Genomic DNA, 19,078 nt, shown 5'->3' with positions numbered 1-19,078 from the left:
GCAGAAGTTGTGAATGCTCCAATACTGGAAATTTTTAAGAAAATGTTGGATAACCATCTGACTGAGATGGTGTAGGGTTCCTGCCTAGGCAGGGGGTTGGACTAGAAGGCCTCCAAGGTCCCTTCCAACTCTGTTGTTATGTTATCTTTCAAACAGACGGCTGGTCTTCCCTGACCGGGCAATCCCGGTGTTTGAAGCCCATCTTGCTGGATCTGCAGCCCACTTCTCATCCGGGCGACTCAGTGCAGCTGGTGGTAAGGGGGGTAGAGCTGGCATTGGGGCCAGTGCAGCTGGAAGTGGGGGGTAGAGCTGGCATTGGGGCCAGTGCAGCTGGAAGTGGGGGGGGGTAGAGCTGGTGTTGGAGACCGGAGCAGCTGGAGGGAGTGGGGCACGGCAGGTTTCGCGTGCTTGGAACTCCCGCCCGCGGCCACTAACATTCCTGTCGCCCCTCCGGGTTCAACCGTCTCTATGGGAACCGGAGGAGGGGGAGACAATGCTGGTGGGCGGGGCTTACACTCCCACATGCGAAGCGCCGGGCTCGGGATCCAGGACCAGGATCATGGCTAGCAGGTGGGTGAGAAGGCGCCTCCCTGCGCTGAGGGTGGGGGGGTAGAGGGAGGGAGGACCCCTGCGGGGACTGGAAAGGGAGTGTTCGGTGCAAGCGACTGCAGGGCCTTTTCCCCCGCTCCCGCCCCCCCCGGTCCACGCCAGCCGGCTTCCCACCGCCCACCTGGGCGCCTCTTGTCCGTCCGCAGCACTTACGGGAAGCTGTGGCAGGAATCGCGGCGGATCCTGAAGGAGCTGTTGGATCAGGAGCTGTCCGCCGAGCCCAGGAAGCCCGAGAAGAACCGGACCGTTTTCTGGCACCGGCTGGCCACCCTCTTCCTGCGCTACGTGCAGGTGGCGCGGCGGCTGGAAGCTTGCTACGACCAGATGGTCCATCCGCAGAAGCGCCTGGCGCTGCGGCCGCTGCTGGACAGCGTGCTGGGACGCATCCTGGAGCTGAAGCAGGAGCTGGTGGAGCTGGACCTCTCTGAGTACCACTATATGGACCACGTGCTGGAGGAGCTCAAGCTGACGCCGGTCAGTCAATCAAGGGCCAGAGGGAACCGTACCCCACTCTCCGCCCCCCTGTCCTGGAACCGACCCCAAGCAAGACCAGCAACCGAGCGCGCAGCTCTTATTTGCGCGGCGGCGGGGCGCCTGCTGCTCCCCCTCGCGCAAATGGAGCGCGGAGCCATTCACCGTCCCCCTCAATTCCTCCTCCACCCCAACTCGAACGTTTGGGGACCGCTGCCCACTGTTTTAATGAAGTTCATTTCAGATTAACAGAGGTGGAAGGGACCTTGGAGGTCATCTAGTCCAACCCGCCCAAGCAGGAGACCCTATGCTATTTCTGACAGAGGCCAGGCTGCTTGCTAAATTGGTTAACCCGTTCTCATTCTCAGCCAGGAGACTATGGAAGGAAGGGGACTTCTCTCCCCACCTGCCGTTCCCAGAAGGGAAGACGTCCACCATTCACGCAGATACAGATACAGAGTTGGAAGGGATCGTGATAGCAGTGGTGGAATTCAATTTTTTTACTACCGGTTCTGTGGACGTGGCTTGGTGGGCATGGTGAGGCTTGGTGGGTGTGGCAGGGGAAGGATATTGCAAAATCCCCATTCCCACCATACTCTGGGACCAGCCAGAGGTGGTATTTGCCAGTTCTCAGAACTACTCAAAATTTCTACCAGTTCTCCAGAACCTGTCAGAACCTGCTGAATAGCGTCTCTGCCTTATAACCCCTCCCCCCACCCCCTGCCACCCACGCAGGAGACCTTACACCATTTCTGACAAATGGCAGTCCAGTGCAGTCTCCAGTGATGAAGCTCCCACAACTTCTGAAGGCAACTTCTGTTCCATGGGTTGATTATTCTCACTGTCAGAAAGTTCCTCCTCATTTCTAGATTGAATCTCTCCTCAGTCATTTTCCATCCATTATTCCTCATCTGGCCTTCAGGTGTTTTGATAAAATAGCTTGATCCCTTCCACTCGGTGGCAACCCCTCAAATATTGGAAGACTGCTATCATGTCTTCCCTGATCCTTCTCTTTACAAGACTAGCCATGCCCATTTCCTGCAACCGTTCATCATATGTTTGAGCCTTGGTTCGGCTGACAAGATTTTGCAGTATCCTTCCTCTGCCACACCCACCAAGCCACGCCCACAGAGCGGGTAGTAAAAAAAATTTGACTTCCACCACTCATCAGTGCCCCTCCTCCCTTCTACAATTCCTTGCAGAAATAAAACAATATTTATTCATTTCGCAATGCAGAGGCTGCCTATGTTCTTAGCAGCTCTAGGGGGAGTTTAGGACGGATAACAGCAGAGGGAGACCCAAGACAAATAGCCAACCAGAACAACCACACACACTCCGGGTCCTTTCAACGGGCATAACAATGCAACAAATGTCACCCACACACGCACCCTTTGCACAGTAGAGAATCCGGGACGGAGGCCTGCAGGCCATGCTCGGTCCGACTCCCCTCTGAGCCGAAATGGAACCAAGGCCCACCCCAAATCTCAAGGCCGGCCAACCGGCTGACAGAGCCTCTCTCGGGGTTCGTTCTCAGTCAAGTTTCCCCAAATGTTTTGCAAGCAAGAGACTCTACTGAGGGTCACATTTGGAACAAGGAGACCCCCTTTCTGATGATTCAGAACCTCCTCAGTTAATCCAGCTTTTGGAAGGGGAAGGGCAGGGATCAGCATGACAGGAAGTGAGCACCCAGCGTTTGGTCTGGATTGTCAGCAGGTTGCAAATCTGGAGAGCCTACAACGAAGTATTTGTGATTTTACGCTTTAAAATGTGTTATTTTGCTATTTCAATTTAAAGACTTCTTGAAGGACAGGATATAGCAATAGCGCCTTAGACTTCCTGCCTAAGCAGAGGGTTCCTGCCTGAGCAGGGGGGTTGGACTAGAAGACCAACAAGGGTTTGTCGAAAACAGATCATGCCAGACTAATCTCATTGCATTCTTTGACAAAATGACAAAATTAGTAGACCAGAGGAATGCTGTCGATATAATTTACTTGGACTTCAGTAAAGCATTTGATAAAGTAGACCATAACCTACTACTAGATAAAGTAGAAAAATGTGGGTTAGACAGCACCACCACCAGATGGATTCGTAACTGGCTGACCAACCGCACTCAACGTGTAGTCCTCAACGGAACTACATCCACATGGAGGGAAGTATGCAGTGGAGTACCCCAAGGCTCTGTTTTAGGCCCAGTACTCTTCAACATCTTCATCAATGACTTGGACGAGGGGATAGATGGGGAACTCATCAAATTTGCAGATGACACCAAGCTGGCAGGAATAGCCAACACTCCAGAAGATAGGCTCAAGTTACAGAAAGATCTTGACAGACTTGAACATTGGGCGCTATCTAACAAAATGAAATTCAACAGTGAAAAAAGTAAGGTTCTACATTTAGGCAAAAACAAAATGCATAGGTACCATATATGTGGTACCTTGCTCAATAGTAGTAACTGTGAGAGGGATCTTGGAGTCCTAGTGGACAACCATTTAGATATGAGCCAGCAGTGTGCAGCAGCTGCCAAAAAAGCCAACACAGTTCTGGGCTGCATAAACAGAGGGATAGAATCAAGATCACGTGAAGTGTTAATACCACTTTATAATGCCTTGGTAAGGCCACACGTGGAATACTGCATTCAGTTTTGGTCGCCACGATGTAAAAAAGATGCTGAGACTCTAGAAAGAGTGCAGAGAAGAGCAACAAAGATGATTAGGGGACTGGAGGCTAAAACATATGAAGAACAGTTGCAGGAACTGGGAATGTCTAGTTTAATAAAAAGAAGGACTAGGGGAGACATGATAGCAGTCTTCCAATATCTCAGGGGTTGCCACAAAGAAGAGGGAGTCAGGCTGTTCTCCAAAGCACCTGAGGGTAGAACAAGAAGCAATGGGTGGAAACTAATCAAAGAAAGAAGCAACGTAGAACTAAGGAGAAATTTCTTGACAGTTAGAACAATTAATAAGTGGAACAACTTGCCTGTAGAAGTTGTAAAAGTTGGAAATTTTTAAGAAAATGTTGGATAACCATCTGTCTGAGATGGTGTAGGGTTTCCTGCCTGGGCAGGGGTTGGACTAGAAGGCCTCCAAGGTCCCTTCCAACTGTTGTTATTATTATTATTATTACTTCCAAGGGCCCTTCCAACTCTTATTCTATTCTAGTATATACCACTTCACGGTCCTTTACAGCCCTCTCCAGGGTTGAGCTTCAAAAATTTTACCAAGGGGTACTCTGCTCGGTTGCTGGGTGGGCGTGACCATAGTGGCCTAGTCAGCCTCCTGCACCATGGTGGGGGGGTCTTTTTTTCCCTCCCCGGAGTTTCAGAGGCTCTCCTCGAACCTCCGGGAGGGTGAAAACAGCTTTCCCAAGCTCCGGAGGCCTGGCCTTCCCGAACTTCTGGTAGGCCTGTTTTTTGCCCTCCCTGAGCCTCCGTACACACCCTGAATTTATCTGCATCCCAAACCGGCCATGTGAGGACTCCTGGGCAGGGGGGAGGGGCCAGCCAGGAGTGGGATTTGGGGGTTCTCCAAACTGCACAGAATCTTAGCTAGAGGTTCTCCCGAACCCCCAGCAGCCCACCCCTGGCCCTCTCTAAACGATTTACAGTCAGCCTCTTGCCCCCAACTGGAGTCCTTATTTTGCGGACCTCGGAAGGATGGAAGGCTTGAGTCACCTTTGAGCTGGTGAGAATCAAACTGCGGTCTGCAGAATTAGCCTGCAATACTGCATTCTCACCACTGGGCCACCACGGCTCATATAGTTTGTATGAACAATACAAAAGACAACAACAAATGGGTGGGGGAAGGAAGGAAAAACTCCAGCCAAAGCCACACACCCACTCCCAATGTTTACGAAGGGGCTGCCCTCCTTCTCCCAAAGAACTGGGCACTCCATACTTTGATTGATGGTTCAACCACCCCACCCCTCACTCCTTTTTGGCGGGACAGTTCTGGCATGGCTTTCAAGCTCCCATGGGCTCCTTCTTCTCCACCAGGCCGAGATGGAGGTTCCGATTCCCAAGTACTTCATGAGGGAGCGGGCCAAGGTCCTGCAAGAGCGTCAGGAGGTGCTGGCGGGGCTCCTGGCCCGCATGGAGCCCTCCAAGGCCATCCCTGTGAGTGCCCAGATCCTCCCACTCCTTCCCCGGACTGCCCCCCCCCATGGCCTTCCTCGGCCCCTCAGCTGAGCAGCTTCTTCACTCCTCCCAGTCCCCCCACTCTCTGATTCTGAGAGATGAGGCGGTGAGGCTCATCCAAATGGCAGAGCGGATGCGCCAGGGCCGCCTCCGGGCCCACTTCATGGCTGAGATCCGGAGGGACGAAGAGCGCGAGCGGAAGATCAGGGAGGGAGGCCCAGATGAATCCAACCGGGACATGGCTGCCATCTGCATCCAGAAGGTAAGGACCACTTTGGGCCCTTCAGCCCCTCCCTCACATGGCATCGCCTCCCGTCCAAAAAAGCTTCATTGCTTCTAACCTTCCATAGATCTCTCAAAACATGGAAGCCCCCTCCCGCCTTCCCCCAGATGCATGAACTAGGGAGGCAACTCCCTTAACAGAATAACTTCTGTTATTCCCATTTGTGAGTTTGTGGAGATTTGTATTGGTGTAGTTTGATTGGCCAGAGTCCCCTCCCTTGTGAGACAGTGGGTTCTCTAAATGAGATCCCTCGATCCATCAATAAATAATTGAGCTTTCTCGGGTATCAAGGGCTTTGCTCTGCCCTAGGCATTTCTGGTTGGCCTCACAGCCAACCAGAGTGAAAAGTGGGGGCGGGGGTTCCAGCTGTTTTAGCCAAGTTCTCAGCCTTTAAGCAGGAGAACTGCTTTGGGGGCACATCTGTGGAGTGAATAGAGCCCTGCCCACCAGAATGGCAGAGGTCTACCGCAGCCTCCGGTTCCAGCCCTCAGCCAAATTCCTGGGGACCCGAGAGAGCCGGTGAGTCTCCTCGAATCCCTCTTATAGGTCTCCTGCATGAGCAGGAGGTGGACTAGATGACCTTCAGGGTCCCTTTCAACTCTGTTACTGTTGTTGTTATTTTATTTACCCAAAATGACAGTATACACAGCAAACGAGATAATTATGCTGGATTTGGTATCACAGATCACTTGTTGTTGTTGTTGTTGTTATTATTACCGTCTCCACCACGGCTGTCCACGAACCTTGCTAGGATTGGGGTGCGGGGAGGTCTGAGTTTAGGGGTCTCCCGGCACCCGAGAGGGCAGAGCTGGTGACGCGGCACTGGCCGCCCGAGCGCAAATGCCACTTTTCTGGATGGTTCAAGGCTTCGAGGAGAGTTTCTGGGGGTCCCCCCAGAGGCGCGGAACAAGCCCCGTTTCTCCCCCCGCCCCCCAGATCTGGAAAGGCCACGTGCAGCGACGGCTCACCAGGATGGCGCGCAAGGCCGAGATGGCTTTCATCGGCATGGTGAGCGCAACGCCCGGCGGGCAGCACAGGAAAGAAGCCGGGCGGCAGGCGTGGGGAAAAAGCGGGGACAGGGTGCGGGGCTCAGGACTAGCCGCGCAAGGCGGAACGTCCGCATCGCGCGGAGCCACCCGGGCGCGCCACTTGCGGTCCGCATCCCGAGCCGAGGCGGCCGGCCGGCAGCCCTTCCGCGCGCTCCCCGAGCGGTCCGCCGCCGCCTCCCACCGCCCCTCTCCCATTAGCGAGTGTTTAGTTCAGCGTTTTAAATAATTGTGTCCCCGGAATGATATTTAAAATCCATTTGGGGCGCAATGAGGCGGGAAAGTGTCTGAGCGCCGCGGCCGCTGCCGGGCAGGGAAGCGCCGGGCGGGCATATTAGAAACTCATTACGGGGTAATTTACGCCTGGCGCCCGGCTCCCACTTCATTTCTCCTAATGGCCTCTCCGGAGTCCGGACGCCCCCACGCCCCCACCCGCGTCTGGCCCGTCCCGCCCGCAGGAGTTGGAGCCGCACCTCGCCGGCCCCTCGCCGGCCACGATCCGCGCCCAACTGGGCGAAGAGTTGCGCCGGATGCGCCAGGCGGACTACGAGGCCGAGTACCGCGAGGCGCAGGAGCGCATCCGAGACGCCCTCCTGGAGCTGGAGGGGCCCAACTTGCGCGAGCAGCTGCGCGAACAGCTCCGCCAGTGGTTCATCGAGTGCCGGTGAGAGGGCGAGACGGGGGTGGTGGTGGCGCGGCATGGAAGGGGTCCCTTCCCGCTCGTCGGGGCTCTCCAGCCAAAAAAAAGAGGTCTGGCCAGCAGTCACGAAGGCGCTCTGTCCCTCCCTCCCTCCCCCCTCTCTTTCTTTCTTTCTCTCTCCCTCTCTCCCTCCCTTCCATCCTTCCATCCTTCCTCCCTTTCCTCTTCCTTTATTTATTTATTGAATTTATATTGCCACCTATTTGCCCATGGCAACTCCCTCCCTCTCTCCTTCCTTCCTTCCTTCCTTCCTTCCTTCCTTCCTTCCTTCCTTCCTTCCTTCCTTCCTTCCCTGCCCGCTGATGCCTGGAGCCTCAGCCTTCATCCTGCTTCCCGCAGTGACCTGACTGGCCATTTCCCCGACTACCCAGAGGAGGAAATTGGGGGCTGTGAGGTCCTTTTTGCCCAGAAAACTCCTGAAGAGGTAAGGACCCCAGGGGTGGGGAAGTGGCTCTGGGGATGACAAGGCCATTGCTGCTCCTCCTTGCCTGGCTGAGAGCCCTCTCCCCGTCTCCAGGTGAGGGCTGAGCTGGATCTGGCAGAGAACAAGATGGACTCCAAGAAGGAGAAGGAGCCAAAAGAAAAGACGGAGAAGGAGCTGAAAGAAAAGGAGGAAGAGAGCAAGAAAGGGAAGGGGAAGGAGAAAGAGAAGGAAAAGAGATTGGTGAGGTGGGGGCCTTGGCCGGCCTACTCCCCCCCTTTGGAGAGGCAGCCCCTTGAGGGGCAGCACTAAGGGGTCTGGCACTTCTCTCCAGGAGGAAGAGGAAGGGCTGAAGCTGGCTCCTTCCAAGTTCCTGCCCACCATCAATCAGGGATTCCTGCGGTACACAGGTGAGCAGGAAGGGGTGACTGGGGACAGATGGGGTTGTCTCATTCCCCCCCCCCAGAATTTCTCTGAAAGGCCACACTTGGAGATGCAGGTGGCAGGTGGGCATCTCTGCCCATGGCGGGGCAAAGGCCCTCCATCTCTTGCTTCCATTGGCTGCTCTTGGGCTGCCAGGGAAGCCCAGCAGCAACAGGGGCGGGGGGGGGAGATGGGGGTTTGCCAGTATGTCAGGTCCAAGCTCCCTTCCCAGTTGGGGAGGGGGCTCATAGGCTGCAGGCTTGCCCAGGCCCTTCGTCCCTTCCTTAGGCTGCTGGGGCGAGAATGACGAAGCCATCAACTTCGAGCAGCGCTACCAGCCGGATCTGATCAGGGTGCAGAAGAGGAGAGAGATGGAGACTGAGATCCGGCTCCAGGTGGGCAGCAGGGGGGGGGAGGCCAGGCTGGACATTGGTTGGGCAGCAGCTGGAGAGGCATCATTGGGGCGGAGAGGGAGAGAGAAGGAAAGAGAGGAGAGTTTGAGGAGAGACAGGGGGAGGGAAAGAGGAGGGAGAGGGAAAGAGAGGGAGAGGAGAAAGAGAGGGAGAGAAGGAGAAAGAGGGAGAAGTGGAGGAAGAGAGGAAGAGAGGAGAGGAGAAATAGAGAGAGAGAGATGAGAAAGAGAAGGAGAGAGAAGAGAGGGGGAGAGGGGGGGAGAGAAAGAAGGAGACAGAAAGGAGGGAGAGAGGGAGAGAGATGCCAACTTCCTGTCTTTCCCCCCAGGTGGACGAACTAATGCGGGAGGAGCTTCGGCACCTGCGTCTGGCAATTGACCAGGAGGAGACAAGGACTCAGAAGGGCCCCAAGAAGGGCCCCAAGGTCAGGTCAGGGGGAGCGTGGGGGAGGGGGGACCCCAAAGCCCATCCACCACCCTTGGTTGATAGAAAACGTTCCCTTTCTCGAAGCAGACAAAGAAAGGAAAGAAAGAGAAGGACCTGACGCCAGAGAGGTACTCTTCCCCTCTCCTGCCCCAAAGATTTCCTGAAAGGCCTGGGACGGCATGTTTGTGTGTGGGGGGGGGAGCACCCTGCATCATCCCGCAGCCTGTCTTTCACGCCACTCGATCTGCAGCTTGTCATCATCCCCCTCCAAGAAAAGGGTCCTGGGCCATCCATTAGGACTCCAGCCAGGCTGCCCCACGCCAAGAATGTGTAAAGATTCGGCTTCTCGCCTCACCGGATAACATTCTGCGCCTCTGATGGAGCACCGTGTCATCTCCCAGCCCATGGGGCATAATAGCTTTCTCAGAAAATGGGTTTTTGATGCTTTTGCCACAGAAAAATAATAGGGCTGACCCCCTCCACGGCACCCCTTCCTCTCTGCTGTGCCCTGAAACCTGCAACATTTGGAAACTTCGGATCGTTTTACGAAGACATTTTTAAAGTGCCAAATGCAGAACAGATCGTGGGGAGACCTCAGGGGGGCAGGGGGTTATCTCCTATCTTAGGATCACTTATCTTTCTTGCTAACCCTTTCCCCAGAGATCTTCACAGAGACCTCCTCTCCACATACGACAGGATTTAGCAAACTCCTCCTTCTGTGGTTGAAGAGATACACTTGTGAACCTGGATCTGGGCATGGGGGGGAGGGGGCAGCATGTAGGCACCACTACAATGGAGGAGAACCAGCCATGTGTTGTTGCCTGCCAGCGGATCTGACATCCGATTGGGACAGTGAGGAGGTTGGGAGGAACATGGGCCAGTCCTGGAGTCTGGGGAAGGCTCTGATGAGGGCTCTGTGTCAGAGGCAGAGAGGGGGCCAGGGCCGTCTGACACTTGTCAGCTGCCTTCAGAATTGGACATCAGTGAGGCAGAAGAACAGCTGGATCCTGTTCCCAGTCTGCACATGCACAGAGCTGCCAGGAGAAGGGAACAACTAAGGAACAAGGGTCGATTCAGGAGTAAAGCCACAGGTGGACGGTGAATGGCCCCTGCCATAGGGAATAAAGAGGAGCGAAGGGGAGGGGAGTTTGCAGGAGACAATTAGCTCATTTGGGTGAAGAGCTGTTCCTGTCTTCTTGCCAAGTATTGTTAGTTACAGTGTGGAGTCTGAAAGATATCAGCCTGGCCGCTCTCCAAGCCTGATAAAAGTTGGTAATTGTGAACTATCTTGAAAGGCTGTGGGAGAGGAAAGACTTTGCTGGAGAGGAATTCACTGTTAATTAAATAAAAAGTTTTATTGGGATGAGGACCCAGCTTCGTGCTGCTGGGGGTGAGCAAGGTTCAGAAGAGACAAAACAAGACTCCGGTGATCAAAGCAACTCAGCAGAGAGGATCCAAAATTCTGGGAAGTGGGGTAGCAGCTTAGGAAACACCCCCCCCCCATGCATGCAAAGAAGCTAAAAGGGGTGCAGACAGAAAATGGGACTCGGGGCTTTAGTTCCCCAGCAAGGAGCTGATTTCTGCAAAGAGGAAAACCAGGAAAAGCCCCAGAGTCATTGAAGCAGCCAGGTCCTTGGAAGGGAAGCTCCGACCAAAAAGCATTTCTACAACAGGAGGAAGAGGAAGGAGACAGAAGGTTTGCAGGAAGGGAGGCCAGGACTGGGGAGAGGATAAAGCTCCCCAACTCCCCCTCTGCTCCTGCCCCCTCCCACAAAGGAGCTGGGTTCGAGGGGACTTAAGGCAGGGATGAAATGCTCTGAGGTCTGCTACTGGTTCGCTTTGCTACTGGTTTGCTGCGCACGCGCATGCACGGTGCATGCCAAATTCGCTCTTCACACACATGCGCACTGCAGATGCTACCATGGAGTGCTGAAAAGGAGGCTTAAGAAGCCTTCTCTAAGATTAATAGAACAGCGGGGGTGGGGGGGGAGGGAATAGTTGTGCTGCGCAACTTAGATTCGATAGAAAGCAGGAATATAAATTGCGCGGCACAGCTGATTGTCAGAAATATCAGTTTGTCCGAACTGGTAGCATTTTTTACTACTGGATTGCCTGAATCGGTAGCTTTTATTATTATTGGTTCAGGCGAACCGGTGCGAACCAGTAGCAGTTCACCCCCTGGACTTAAGAAGGAGAGATGGGTGGGGAGGTCATGGCTACCAGGACTGAGTCTCCCATCTGAAGAAGCTTCCTGATGCTACCTTGGAGCCCCTTTGGGCAGTTTTGGAGGTCCCACGGAGGACAAGAGATGCCACCAGGGGCCTGGAGAAGGCCTTTGGCCTTCAAAAAAGGAGGGGGAAAAGGGGGCCTGGGCAACCCCGGGACCTGGCAGGAGTCCAGAGCAGCTTCTCACGCCCCTGCAAAGGAGAGGAACCTTGAGCGAGGAAGCGGTGACTTGGCAGGAGCCTTCCCGGGTGTCCCCCCCCCCCACTTCTTTTCAACAGAGTAAGACCCATCAGCAAAGGTCTCTTCAGGTCCGGAAGGCTGGCAGGAGGGGGAGGAGAAGGAGCCCATTTCAGCTGCAAGGAAGCAGGTTTGATGCTGGAAAACATCCCTGGCGGTCACCCATGAAATAGGCTTCCCTGGCAGTGCTGGGTCTCCTGGGCCAGAGGTGAGCAAGAGGCTGGGTGGCTCATCACGGAGGCCGGACGGTTCTGTAGAAAGAGCAGGGGTGAAGGCAGCGGTGTCTGAAAACAGCTTCTCTGCAGTCAGCCAGAATTACAACGAGAGCAACGGAAGCACTAAAGTGGGGCCCACATGGAAATCTTGGGCACCATGGACCACGTGTGAATCGCTTCTCACACTAGGGACCAAAAAGACCCCGAGGAGGCATTCTGGCCGTGACTGTTCTGAAATGGGAATTGGTTGACCTCAGGATGGGATGGTTGTTGGCCCAGAGATTTCTCCTAAAGGACATCGTTCTCAAACAGCAATTTTGCATTATGTGTTCTTGTTCCTACAAAAGTGTGGACTGTTTACATTAATTTTAAGTAACAAATAATTGCTATGGTTGTGTGATCTTATTCCCCAAATACTTGCCTTGTGTGGAAGGGATTTGGGTGGATGGCCCCTCTGGAGCCTCCCCCACATCTTTCCCCACTGTCTGGGATTGCAAAGGTTTCAGGTACCCACCCTAGCAAGCCCAGCAGTCCTCTGATACCCTCTGAAGCTTCCAGTTGCCTCCGTTCAGAGCCTCTGCTTGCCCCACTCCCCATCAGCTCCAGGGGTTCTTTGCTGGGCTGAGTGTGGGGATCCCCTTGCTTAGGCCCTTTCTTCACCCTGGGGGCCTTCCCTGGGGGTAGTCTGAGGCTGCAGCAGCACCCAAGGGGCCCTCTTGTTTCTCCTCCAGGACCATTGATTCTCTTTACGAAGAACTGGTGTTCCAGGGCATTATTAAGAAGTCCTCGAAGGTGCAGCTGGCCGATTACTCAGGTCAGTGGCCATCCCGATCCCTCTCCTGCTCAGAAGCCTCCCACCCAGTGGTTGAGAACCTTGCCAGGAAGCAGGCCATAAAGTTCTCTCGCTCTGTGGCTGACACAAAAGCAGAGGCTATGGAACATGGGTGGCACGGCCACGTTCCCCTCATTTCTCATCCTCGGTCTGGTTCAGCTGCCCCCTGGGGGTTGGGGGTCCATGGGGGCTTCCCTGATGCCCCTCATGCAGAAGCTGGAATGCCTCTTGGGCAGATGTACCACTGGCCGATGCCTCGCTGGAGATGCCCCTCCCGTTGCTGGTCCCAGATGTCTGCCTGCTGAGGCTATTTGGGAGGCTTGGTTCTGATATTTGGGGGTACTGGTTGTCCATCAAGCACACTTCCATGGTGGTGTCTGCTTCAGGTGTCCTTGTAAACTTCCACTCTTTGTCTCACCACTCAGCAGCCAGAATGCCGCTGTCACCCAAACAGGAACTGGAGCTCAGATGGTAGAGAAGTTTTCTTCATCCTGTGTCCCCACCCCCACCCCCCGTGGAGCCACCTGGGCTTAGCTTCAAGTGCCAGCTGCAGCTCTGGCATGAGCCCCTTAAAGTGGGCATGAGGGCTCAGGCAGCCCCTTCATCCCGGGTAACAAATGGTCAAACTTATGCTGAACAATCCAGGTTAAGGTTTCTGGCTGTCCCAGCTTGCCCATTACCCTGAACCGTGGGAGGCAGTGAGTGGATAAACCCTGCCGTCCTTAGCCAGATCTAGCCCTCTGAAGGTGTGTGGGGGGAGGCTCTGTTGCAGAGGGTGGAGGCTCAAGGTCAGCCCAGGGCAGGGGGCTCCAGCAGGCCCATCTCAGCAGTCTTTTGCTTCAAGGAAAGGAAGGTGCCGGGACGGCTTCAACCAGCAGCCCTCCAGATGCAGCCTTTTCCTGGAGGGGTCCTGCAAAGGAAGAGCAGTGAGGAAGGACCCTTTGCCCGGTGCTTGGCATTGCTCCCAAATTCTTTCTGCCCTGGGTTTCAATTTCAATCCTTAGCCTCCTTAGCACGCATGTCTGTGAACGTCCCTCTCCTTTGTTGCTCTGCAGATACCTCGCTCATTCTGTGAAGTGCCGGGAGTCTGCATCCGGTGGCACAGAGAGTCAGTCATACTGGTCCAGAGTGACATTCCCCTGAACCTGAAACCTCTCCAGCCCCATTGGGAAGGCTGTCTCCCCCTGTGGAGGCAGCTTTGAGCCTGGGTCCCAGAAAGGGCCTGTGGGGTGCCCACATCCTCCCCATCACCCCTATCCCATCCTGTTGAGATTCAGTCCTGCACAGTTCCTATTGGCTACTAGCAGCTTAGCTGGCCCCCCTCGGTTGGGACCCCTGTCAGCCCTCAGTCCCCTGCGTTGGAGTCCTTCAAAAGAACCTCCAGACGGCCTTCTGCACTCAGCTTTGGCTTTCCCCTGCAGGGGACTTCTGCTACCTGGGAACTTTCTTGCGCCAGAAGGACATTGAGCCCGTTCCCTCCATGCTAGACGTCAGGCAGAACATTGTCCTCTATGCTATCCTTCCTCTGGGTAAGCCAGCAGCCTTCCCTCCAGCCTTAGGGGCTGCCTGGGGTCAGCCTGGTGCCTTTGGGCCCCTGGAATTATTGAGTCTGTCATTTGCACCTCTATAACTGTCTGGTTCGGTTCTGCAACCCAACAAGAAAAACACAGACTTCAGAGGATAATTAGAACTGCAGAAAAAATAATTGCTACCAACCTGCCTTCCATTGAGGACCTGTATACTGCACGAATCAAGAAGAGGGCCGTGAAAATATTTGCAGATCCCTCACATCCTGGACATAAACTGTTTCAACTCCTACCCTCAAAACGACGCTATAGAGCACTGCACACCAGAACAACTAGACACAAGAACAGTTTTTTCCCGAAGGCCATCACTCTGCTAAACAAATCATTCCCTCAACACTGTCAGACTATTTACTGAATCTGCACTACTATTACTATTAAGTTTCATAGTTCCCATCACCAATCTCTTTCCACTTATGACTGTATGACTATAACTTGTTGCTGGCAATCCTTATGATTTATATTGATATATTGACCATCAATTGTGTTGTAAATGTTGTACCTTGATGAACGTATCTTTTCTTTTATGTACACTGAGAGCATATGCACCAAGACAAATTCCTTGTGTGTCCAATCACACATGGCCAATAAAATTCTATTCTATTCTATTCTATTCTGTCCTACTCCAACCTTCCTCTCTCTCCCTCCCCCTTCACCAGGTTCCCAGACAATGCATGAATTGGCACCCCAGGTGAGGTCCATCCTCCTGGCCGGCCCGCCAGGCACAGGGAAGAAGATGCTGGTCCACGCTGTCTGCACTGAAACTGGGGCCAACCTTTTCGATCTTTCGCCAGACAACCTGGCCGGCAAGTATCCGGGCAAGGCTGGCCTCCAGATGCTCATCCACCTGGTGTTCAAGGTAAAGAGCCAGAGGCGGCTTGCAGGGAGAAGCTGAAGCCCCTAGTGAGCAGCGGGGAAATGCCCTTTGCCAAGGGGGGAGGGGGAAGGAGGTCTCCCCTCTTTTCTCTTCTGGAGAGGCTGGCTGGGGAAGAGCAGCTGGAGGGCCCAGAGCCTCTATGGTTCCAGTCTGCCTTTCCCCATCCCACCACCCACACTCTGAATTCTGGGACAGTCTGGAGGGAGCAAGCAAGGCAGAGCCATTGCCCCTGGCCGGACAAGCCAGCCTGCCTTCCTTCCTTCCTTCCTTCCTTCCTTCCTTCCTTCCTTCCTTCCTTCCTTCCTTCCTTCCTTCCTTCCTTCTTTCCTCCCTCCCTCCCTCCCTCCCCCACTTTCTCCCTCTTTTCTTCCTTTCCTTCCTTCTTTCTGCCTTTCCCCATTCTGCAGCCTCCTCCAGAGAGAGGAAAGAGAGGGAGGGAGGGGTCTTCTTTCCAACTTGACTCCTGCTTCTTCAGACTTCCTCCCTCACCCTTCCGGAGCACAGGTGGCCCGCGTTTTGCAGCCCTCCGTGATCTGGGTCGGGGGTGCGGAGAAGATGTTTTATAAGAAGATCCCCAAAGAGGAGAAGGACGTAAGTAGGGCCAGAGTGGGGGGGGGGCTTGCCTCTTCCAGTGATGTCTGGGGTCTTCTGCTCGAGCAGGGGGCTGAATGTGATGACCTCCAAGGTCCCTTCCAAGTCTATTCTATTCAAATTCTATTGATTTTCCTCTGGGTGCCCAAGAGGCCCTTGGCTGGCAGCTGGCAGAGGGTCGGGCTCAGAAATGCCAGTTCCCAACCCCCTCCTGGCTGAATCTGGTCCTGGTACTCCTGGCTGGATCCTGATCTGGGGGGGGGCTGTCTCCTGCCCACAGTTGGATCCCAAACGGCTGAAGAGGGACTTGCCCAGAGCCCTGAAGCTGCTGAAAGCCGAGGACCGTGTGCTGCTCATGGGTACCACCAGCAGACCATACCTGGCCGACCCCAAGGCCATCGGCAAGGCCTATGAGAGGCTCCTGCTCATTCCCCAGCCTGACTACGCTGCTCGCTATGGTGAGGGAGGGAGAAGGGGCCACTCCTCTGCTGGGGTGTATGTGTGGCCGGGGAGACCCCTTCGGAAAGGGACAGGAGAGGGGCTGCACTGCAGGGTGCGTGGGAGAGGCCTCCTGCCTGCCTCCTCTTCTCCCTTCTAGCACTGATGATGTTACTTAGATGGGTCATGAAACATCTGTAAGAAAACCACTTGGCTCAGAGAGCATCCAGGTCCTCCTCCTCCTCCTCCTGCAGAAGCCTCCCCAGGACCCCGGTGCTTGGGAGACCGCAGCATTGCCCCCCCCCTTCATCCCCGCCTCCCCTCTCCCTCCACAGTTACGTGGCAGTGGCTGATCCAGAGGCACGGCGGGGAGGTCAGCAGCAGCCTCGACCTGAGCGCCCTGGCGAAGGTGTCAGATGGCTACAGCCAAGCCAGCCTGGAGCAGGCCGTGAAGCTGGTGTTGACCGAGCGGCGCCTCATGCAACTGCCCAAGAAGCCCCTCTTGGCCGCAGAGCTACTGCAGATGCTGGGCAGGACGGACCCCATCTACCCCGAGGAGTTGGGACTGTTGCAGGTACCCCCTCCCTTCCCCCTCCGTGGGCCTTTCCTAAAGGGAAGCGTTATCTGGGGGGCCTGTTAGAGTGCAGCATTGCAAGCTGATTCTGCCAACAGCTGGCAGTTCGATCTCCACCGGCTCAAGGTCGACTTAGCCTTCCATCCTTCCGGGGTTGGCAAAATGAGGACCCAGATGGAGCTCTTTGGAACTTCTTCTGCCTGGTCCTCTTTGTGCCCCGCTTCACCCCACTTTTGGAGGGGGTCACTGTCGCCTTCCTTCTTTCTCCACCAGCCTCTCCTCTCAGAGCAAAAGTCAGGGTACAGGGGGCAGACCAGGGGTGCCTCACCCAGTTCACCTCTATAAAGCCAGCAGTGACAGCCTTTCCCCGTCCCCCCACAGGGCAGAGACGGCAGCGGGGAAGGCCAAGAGGGGCCCTTCCAGCCACCCAGTGAGTGAAGATGACTTTTGGTGTTTTCCAACAGGACTGGTATGTCAAAACTCCTCTGGGCAGAAGGAAGCTGGAGGAGGCAGAGAATGTCCCAGCGGCTGTGGGCCAGGAGAAGCCAGGGCAGAAGAAGTGAAGACCCCACCTGGCAGCCACATGGGCACAATCCTATGGAGGGCAAAGGGGTCTTTGCATTCATGTTACATTAAGAATGACCCTGGCATGATGCCCAGGACGAGGAACCCAGCCCGGCCTTTGTCCCTGCTGCTGTGGTGGTTTGTGGGGTGGGGAAGGGAAACCTCTTGGGGGAGTCCAAAATGCCAATGGCCTCACGGCCCTCTTGAGCTGAGGGGGCACGGAGGGTAGGTATGGGAAAAAAGGAATTGCTCTCCACATATGACACCCCACCCAAAATCCAGCGTTTCCCCCTTGTGGCTCGACTGTAAAGCCACCAAATCTCTTGGCCCCACTTGGATTTGGGTGAAAGTGGGGGAGAGTAGTTCATTCAGAAATGGGCAGGGGGAGGCAGCCTGCTAATTAAGGCCCCTGCTTGTTGTGACTCATAGCCCTTGATGGGGGTCACCTTCCTCCCAAGATCCAGGCAGACACAATGGAGCAGATCCTGTTTTGGTGGGGAGGGGGCTCTGAGGGAAGCGGCAGCAGTTAAGCAGCCAAGGGCAAAGGGAGTCCATAGACTGGATCCGGCCTCCCCACTTCCCGCCAGCCCCTCCACAGCTACTGGACAGGAGGCCTGGCTGGGGGGGGGGGATTCACAGCAGGATCCACTAACCCCTGCCAGTCTGCATGTGGGCAGGACCAGGACCCAGCTGCAGCAACCGTCCAGGATGGCTGGCAGGGGTGGGGGGAGGATCATCTGCGTGGGCCTCACAAGCAACCTTTGGGTGGGCCAAGAAAACCCTTCACTGGAGCCCCATCCAACCCTGAATCCAAGCCCCCTTCCCATTGGAACATCGGAAGCCTTTCTCCCCCCTGCCTGTCAGGACCCCAAGGGTGGAGGCCTTGGAAACCTGCCGAGCTCATATCCAAGCATTGCCCTCCACAGCTGCCCAGCCCGTGGGAAAAGGGTCCCGGGCAACAGTTTTCCCCTTGCACACGGTGCCATTGGCAACCCGGAAGGATCTGGCTGAGAAGGGTCTGTCTGGCGCTGCCAATTCTTGGCCGGGAGATTCAGGATTCAGGGCCTCTGTGGCTCAGACTGGTAAGACAGTCTGTTATTAAAACACAGCTGCCTGCAATTACTGCAGGTTCTAGTCCCACCAGGCCCAAGGTTGACTCAGCCTTTCATCCTTTATAAGGTAGGTAAAATGAGGACCCAGATTGTTGGGGGCAATAAGTTGATTTTGTATATAAATATACAAATAGGATGAAGACTATTGCTAACATAGTGTAAGCCGCCCTGAGTCTTTGGAGAAGGGCGGGATATAAATGCAAATTTTTTAAAAAAATTCTGCCTCTTGTGCCAGCGGAAGGCTCAATTAGCCCAAGGACTCTGGCCAGCTCCTCCTGGATGGCCCCCCCGCCCCCCTCCTCAGAAATGGCGTCCTGCACTTGAAGAGATGCCACCTCAGGGACCCGGAGTCCTGCCTTCCCAGTGGCTGTGCCCCTTTCTAGAGAATGCAGCCAGTGCTCTCTCCCAGCCCAAGGTCATCGTAACACCTGGCGTGACCTTCCAGACAGCAAGGGGTCTTTCTGCCCTGCCACAAGAGCCTCACCCCACCCCGAAAGCAAGCTGGGAGAGCCTGCTTGGGCAGCTTTTGCCCTGGCATATGGATGAGACCTCTGCCGTCTGCTCCCACAGGACTGGACATTGTTCCAGGAATGGCTGCATCGCTGGGCCTGGAGGAGACCCCAGAAATGTTGGACGAAGGACCAGCTGGTCAATTTCAGTGTGGTGAAGGGTGATATGACGGAGCTCCCCAAGGGTGCTGGACTCATCTGCATGGAATTTCCCTCTGCTTGTTTCCTTCTCTTTAAACCAGAGAGTTTTGAGGGAGGGGGACAATTTCCCAATGGTTTTTTGGGGAGTGGGAGAAATTTAGAGACTTTTCTAACTGAACTGACTTAATTGGATTTAGAGACTGCAGGGTCCTGAGTGGTGTAACACAAACTACAATTGAACAACATAAGGGGCAG

At 55.0% G+C, this 19,078-nt stretch overlaps 1 protein-coding gene across 1 annotated transcript; it reads left to right on the top strand.

Annotated features, from left to right (window-relative positions):
* Window positions 1-493: 493 nt before the first annotated feature.
* LOC131198301 (IQ and AAA domain-containing protein 1-like) lies at window positions 494-18,847 on the top strand. Its single transcript, XM_058182789.1, has 21 exons — window positions 494-574; window positions 712-1,083; window positions 5,072-5,191; window positions 5,286-5,474; window positions 6,432-6,706; window positions 6,951-7,205; window positions 7,581-7,665; window positions 7,759-7,905; window positions 7,997-8,072; window positions 8,374-8,480; window positions 8,827-8,937; window positions 9,009-9,052; window positions 12,334-12,416; window positions 13,856-13,963; window positions 14,677-14,876; window positions 15,399-15,485; window positions 15,766-15,943; window positions 16,259-16,497; window positions 16,962-17,056; window positions 17,926-18,077; window positions 18,744-18,847. Exons 1-21 carry the CDS (start codon window positions 494-496, stop codon window positions 18,845-18,847), a joined length of 3,108 nt encoding a protein of 1,035 aa, XP_058038772.1.
* Window positions 18,848-19,078: the final 231 nt, after the last annotated feature.

This window comes from Ahaetulla prasina, chromosome 4, assembly GCF_028640845.1.
Source record: "Ahaetulla prasina isolate Xishuangbanna chromosome 4, ASM2864084v1, whole genome shotgun sequence".
Classification (NCBI taxonomy): Eukaryota; Metazoa; Chordata; class Lepidosauria; order Squamata; family Colubridae; genus Ahaetulla; species Ahaetulla prasina.
This window is presented reverse-complemented; position numbering and strand designations above follow the sequence as displayed.